This window comes from Stenella coeruleoalba (assembly GCF_951394435.1).
Source record: "Stenella coeruleoalba genome assembly, chromosome: 12".
Classification (NCBI taxonomy): domain Eukaryota; kingdom Metazoa; phylum Chordata; class Mammalia; order Artiodactyla; family Delphinidae; genus Stenella; species Stenella coeruleoalba.
In genome coordinates this window covers 45,126,528-45,133,014 of record NC_137158.1, presented here as the reverse complement: position 1 = coordinate 45,133,014, position 6,487 = coordinate 45,126,528, and the positions used below count along the sequence as shown (strand labels likewise).

Below are 6,487 nucleotides of genomic sequence, written 5' to 3'. Positions count from 1 at the left end.
GGGAAGGATAATTTAGGAGTTTGGAATTAGCAGATACAAGCTACTTTATATAAAATAAACAACAAGGTCCTACTGTATAGCACAGGGAACTATATTCAATATCCTGTAATAGCCGTAATGGAAAAGAATATAAAAAGGTACACATTTATACTTTAAAAAGTATACATATATATATAAAACTGAATCACTTTGCTGTACACCAGAAGCTAACATAACATTGTAAATCAACTATATTTCAATTAAAAAACTAAAAATAAATAAATAAAATTATTAAATGATAATTAATATAACAAGTTCCTCAACCAGTCAAAATATATAAATACATGTCCGGACTCTTTTCACATGTTCAAGGCTAGGTGCTGTGGATGCCAACAATAATAATTATTACTAGTACTATAACAATAATCCTAACAATCCCTTATATTCACATAGTTCTTTATTGTTTAAAAACTATTCTGTATTAATTTTCTTATTTGAGGTACTCTATATTCACATGAGGAATTACTCTCCAAGTAATACTGCCCCATTTTACAGATAAGGCAATTCAGACAATCGAGTGACTTGCCCCAAGTCATAGGCATACACATATACTTATATGGAAGACAGACACAGTCGCTCCTCTCATAACGCTCTGTTCTAATGAGAAGTTCAGAGAAGTTACAGGCAACTGCAACATGGTGACTGTGGAGCTAGAGGGGTACAAGTCACATCCAGGCAGTGAGGGGCTGAAAAAACAGACTCCGGGGTGGGGAAGAAGTAGTCAGGGAAGTGTTACAGAAGAAAACAAAGTCTCACTTCAGATTCCACTATGCTGGCTCTGAGAAGAACATTAGTTTCTACTAAATTAACTTATTCTGTTCTCAGAATGCAGCAAGTTGATTTTGGACTTGATAGAGTAAAACTTTTAAGGTCAATACCATGCAATTTTTACCTCTGAGTCAAAGTTTCTCACTCTGGTTCCTGTACCAACTGCATCAGTTACCTGGGGTGCTTGCTAAAAATACAGACTTGGGTAGAGGGCGATGGAGGCTACCCTGGACTTTTTCTAAATTTCTTGGGGATGAGGTCCAGGAAAATTGCTGCTTTAAGTATGAACTACTTGGGGATACTGAAGTCAAATAGCAAAATAAAGAGGATATTTTTGGTAGTGGCTCTGAATAATTCCTGCTTCAATAAGGCCTTTTTTTTTTTAATGGGGGTGAGGGAGAGTGTGTATTTTGGGAAAACTGTAAGTGGCAAATGGTATAGGGGAATAAGAGTTCTATGTAGCGGACTGTCAGCCTCTGCCTCCCCCCAGTCACCTGCAAGGTGGCTGGCTTAGAGTAGGTAGGTGCTCAATGTTTGTTGACTTGTTGAACACAGGGACAAAGGTATTTATAACTTCCAAGAGTTTTGAAAGTCCTTTCTCTGAACTTCTGCACCAATCTTTCAGTGCCCAGCTATCAGAAGCAGTCATAATGGAGTAGCTAGGGTGTGTGGATTTTGGAGAAAGACTGAAATCAAACTCCAGACCATCAACATTTGAGAGGATCAAGTTCCTTAATCTCCCCATTTATAAAGAAGAACTAGAAGTAATACTTACATCCCAGCGTTGTTGGGAGTCTTAACTGAGTTAACAGGTTATCTATTACAAATAGGTATCAATGAAATACATCATTAATGCAAACACTCAGAACCCTATCCAACACATAAATGCATTCCATAAATGCCCATTCGAACCCAGGTATTCCTTAATGTCTGCAGTAGGTCCCCTTAACAGGTCAGAACCTCCGAGCAATTATCAGCAGAAAATGAAAAAATAAATGAAATCCACGACGACCCAGTATAGGGGTCGTGGGCTGCAGCTCAACGGGTTCCATGCGGTCGAATGGGTGGGAGAGTGGTCTCTCCCCGCCCGGCTCGGAGCACGTGGTCCGCCCGGGCGGGAGCTTAGCCACAGTGGGGGAGGGGAGCGGCGTGGGACTTCGCGGAGGGGGTCTAGGCGGCCCCGGCTACGGTTGGGGAGGCGCCGACTGCGCAGGCTCAAGATAGGCGCAACCACTGTGCGAAGATCCGAAGGGGTGGAGCGTTCACCTGGCTCCATGCTCTCTTTACTTACGGAGCGAAAGCCTGACTCTTTTTAAAAATAGTTTTCCGACTGTATTTGTACCCGCCCTACGCAAGTTGTTCATCATTGGAAGGCCTCCTTCCCCAGAAATGAAGAAGCCTCTTTCTCTAGTCGTGCCCCCTCCTCCCCCGTGGAGTCACAGTGGACGCGCCCCACCTCCCCTCGGCCTCCGGAGGTGGTTTGGCTGCCTCCTCCCCCTCCCCAGTGTCGCGAGTTGGCGCCGCTGCTACCCCCCGGTCCGAGCTCTCGGCCACTCGGCCGGGCGGTACCGAGCCCTCCCGGCACTCCCCTCCTCTCTTCCCTCCGGCCCTCCGGCCTGCCTTTCCCCGCGGCATTGCCACCCCCCCCCCACCTTCGCCCCAGCCCTCTTCTCTCCCCGCCGAGCCGCGGCGGCAGCAGCAGCAGAAGCAGCCAGAGGAGGAGCCGGAGGCGGCGGTGGCCGGGGAGCCCATGGCGTACAGTCAGGGAGGCGGCAAGAAGAAAGTCTGCTACTACTACGATGGTGAGAGGCAGGCCGGCCGGCGGGTGGGTGGGCGGGCAGGGCTGCGGCGCCGGGCCCGGAGCCGCACCTGGCTCTGCGGCAGCCGTTGCGAGTGGTCGCTGGTGCTGAGGGGTCAGGAGGAGGGACCGACGTTTGGCCGCATCTTAACTCATTCGCGACCCGACACTGTCTGGCAGCCTCCGCGGGGAGCTAAGTGGACGCCCCACTTTTCCGTCCGGCCCCTCTCCTTCCCGCAGTGTCGTCCGCCGCCGGCCTACCCTGGCTTCGTGCTGGTGCGAAGCAGACGGCTCTCCCTCGCGTCTCTCCCCTCCGCCTCTCCGTGGGAGGGAGGTTTGGGGTCCCCTGCTCCGGCCGCCTGCACCCGATTTCTCCCCCCGGGTCAAAACAGCTACCCCGGCCCAGACTCCACACAAAGCCCCACGGCCTCGAGAGCTCCGCCCCTCGAGCCCCCATTCCTCCTCTCCCCTCCTCCGCTCCCCTCTGTCCCCGGCAGGCCCGAGCGTCTTCTCCTTTCTCTGCTGCCGGCCTCTCCCCGGACCCCTCGACCCGGGTGGGTGCTGGAGAGTACCCCTTGAGGGTGGGGGCTCACGTGCGCCTTGAGGCGCGCTCACACCCCTGTTTTGCGTGGGCTCCATCCCTCTCCTTTGTTTGCCGGGTGCTTTGAGCGCCACTTTCTCAGCATTCAAATGAAAAGGCTTCACTTCCTCAATAAAAATGAGGGTTTTCGAGTTTGAGGTAGTCAGGCTTCACGGGAAATAAGACGGTGGGAGGGCATCGTAGAGCTGTTGCTGCTTGTGTTGTCGATCAGGCTCGATAGGTCCTGGCTTGCCTCTCTGAGAGGTGGTTACCACCCACTTCTTTGTTGCTTTGTTCGATCAGGAAATACCGTGCTTTGGAGGTGTGGGACAGATAGCATTGGCATTTGGCTTGCGAAGGCTGTTTCTAGGCGATGGGAGTCCTGGTGCAGGAAAACTTTGAGGAGCAGTGCAGAAAGTGCTAAATAATCAGAAAAGCTTGAACTCGTGGAACAGTAAATTATAAAAGTAAGATAATTTCATTTTAGGGGTTCTTCTCATTTGCAATTTGAGCAGTAAGTCTTCTTGAATCCTGTTTCTTGGGCCAGTCAAAATACAATGAAAGGAGCCGTTACTGTTCTACAGATTGCACAAAGACGTTAACTTGGTAAATAGTGCCTAGTAGGTTACTCTCCAGAGAAGAAATTCTAAAATTTAACAAAGAAGCTAGGTTCAGAGACCTGAAAGTCCATCTGATTTGTGAGAAGCGATACAAATTTTGGAAGCTGTTTACTACATTCAATGTATTGTAAATCGTAAAATCTTAGAGCGGTGGAAAGATCTTACAGGACTAGGTCAGAATAAATCTGACTTTAATTTTAAAATGGCCATAGTATATCTCTCCAGTTAGCAAGGATGAATCATTTTAATGCCTCTTTATATAAAATAACCACTTGTGTCATTTGTGGAAAAATCTAAAATCTTACAGAAGAAATCTAAATTGTTTGATATTTGGTAGCTAGTGCTAAGTAGTCACAGCCATGTTTTTAAAATATTTTTTGAGAGAACTGCATGTATGTGTGATACAAATTGATTTGTAATTATGCCATCATGGGGGGGTGGAGATGGGAGTACATTTTAATTTTAACGTGAATTATTAACGTTTCTTAAAGTTAATTCTTTAAGAATTCACGCATATTTTGGGTCACTGGCCTGGTCTTGCATTCCATGACCAAATTGGAAAGTAAATAACTATATGTAAGTTAATTTTTAAAACAAGATTGTTTCTCTAAGGTTTAGAGATTGTTGTTGTCAGGGCTTTGGGTAGAGAAGAAAGGTTTTAAAAGTTTGGGGTAACTGGTGCTAAGGCTCTTCCTGGAGCTGTTAGTTGCTGTTGACAGTGATAGGCTCTGATGAAGTAAGCTGCTTGAAACTTCTTGTCACCAGGCTTGAACCGTAGAACCAGGAGGTGCACTTAAGTTGCAGTTTTATCAGCTATTTGTTCCTGGGCCCGTTTATGATGAGCTTTTGTTGAGGAAATGGGAGCAAGTACTGGTCCCAAAGGCGGGATGCAGACTTGATAGGAAGAGTAATCTTTGATTGTGACTTAAGTACTTTATAGTGGACCATACAACGGCATTATCTGATGGCCCACAGCAGGTGTATAACTGAATGTTTGGGTATCTCTGGTTAGGTTATCTGTCTTTTGTCTGTGGCTCTTCCTTGACTAATTTTTAGAATGGAATTTGTAGTTGCTTACATTTGGAATATGCTTTGAGTTCTTTTCATGGGCGTGGGGCTAATAAAATATTTTGCAGAGGTTATTAAATTGAAGGGGTATTATTATGCTAATTCTTTGTATGTGATAGTATTTTAAGCTGTGCATAGTTAATTCCAAAGCTTACATTTTCATCACCGGAAAAACCCTATTTTGTCAGCTTATAGAGGTAGCGATAGTAGTTTTTTCTTTTTTTAATTGTGAGGAAAGAGGATGCAAGTAAAGCAGCTTGTGCACAGGGAACTAACTCTAAGATACACAACATGGATTGGATTTGGAGTGTGTGATGTCAATAATAATAGGGCCTTAATCTATTAGACTAGAATAGCTGGTTTTAACTTGTTAGTAAAGGAAGTAGAAGGAAGAAAGATAAAGAGGAAAGGAGTGAAGTAGCAAATTCTGTAACCATAGGAATCCTACCTTTAGGCTTACTGGGACCATTAGGACTACTCTTGGTGACACAGAGAGAATGTCTAGCAAATGAAAGGGGCTTCTAAAAGACATATGTTCTTTCCTCCGTACACATTACAGTCTTCAATATCATACCCTTTAGATCACTGGAATGATGGTTTCTTCTTCTTTTTTTTTTTTTGCGGTACGCGGGCCTCTCACCGTTGTGGCCTCTCCCGTTGCGGAGCACAGGCTCTGGATGCGCAGGCCCAGCGGCTATGGCTCACGGGCCCAGCCGCTCCGCGGCATGTGGGATCCTCCCGGACCGGGGCACGAACCCGCGTCCCCTGCATCGGCAGGCGGACTCTCAACCACTGCGCCACCAGGGAAGCCCATGGAATGATGGTTTCAAGTGAACCTTCAGGCACTGATGGATAAAGTATTCTTAAACCTTTGAGGACAAGTAAGAGAAGTTTTTACTTCTCTTATTGCAGCTATTGACTCATGACTCATTTCCGAAAACATATATCTAAATCTTGAACTTCTAGTATATACTGCAAGATTGTCAATAATCTGTAAACGATATAGTTAGATCCCTTCTGGCTTTAAAATAATGCGACTTCCGGGGATTCCCTGGCAATGTGGTGGTTAGGGCTCTGAGCTTCCACTGCAGGGGGCACGGGTTCTATCCCTGATCGGGGAACTGAGATCACACACACCACACAGAGCGGCCGAAAGAGAAAAAAATAAAATGATGTGATTCTGTACTTAAATGTAATTAGCAAACCAAGCTTTGTTAGGCTCTGATTAAATACATTATTAATACTTTATCTAGAAATGTTAAGTGTACTTTCTTTTAAGCTTGAGGCCAATTACATTTAGTGTCTTCTACTGTATATACAATATGATAGGGTTGTATATATACATAATTTATATGATTACATGCATTGCTCTGTGTTATATTTTTCCCTTCTCTGATAGGACACATCAAACTATTTGGAGACAGGTGGTTCAGAGAAAAGCACTCAACACTGTACAAAGAGTTACCAAGATCATGTCTCCCAATATACTCCTAGTTTACTGTAGCACATTATAAGAATTCTGCTTGGCAGCCAACTTGACAGATTTCCTTAGATGTTTACTTATAACAGTGATGCCAAAGCCTTTTGCTAGGTAGTCCTTAACGTAATTGCATG

General features: G+C 45.4%; 1 protein-coding gene across 1 annotated transcript in view; it reads left to right on the top strand.

The window, feature by feature from the left end:
* The first annotated feature begins 2,295 nt into the window (after positions 1 to 2,295).
* HDAC2 (histone deacetylase 2) overlaps positions 2,296 to 6,487 on the top strand; it is a 31,108-nt gene continuing 26,916 nt past the window's right edge. The window contains exon 1 of the mRNA XM_079938632.1: positions 2,296 to 2,609. Coding sequence (XP_079794758.1) covers positions 2,558 to 2,609 — 52 coding nt within the window. The 5' untranslated portion in view covers positions 2,296 to 2,557. The remainder of the gene's footprint in view (positions 2,610 to 6,487) is intronic.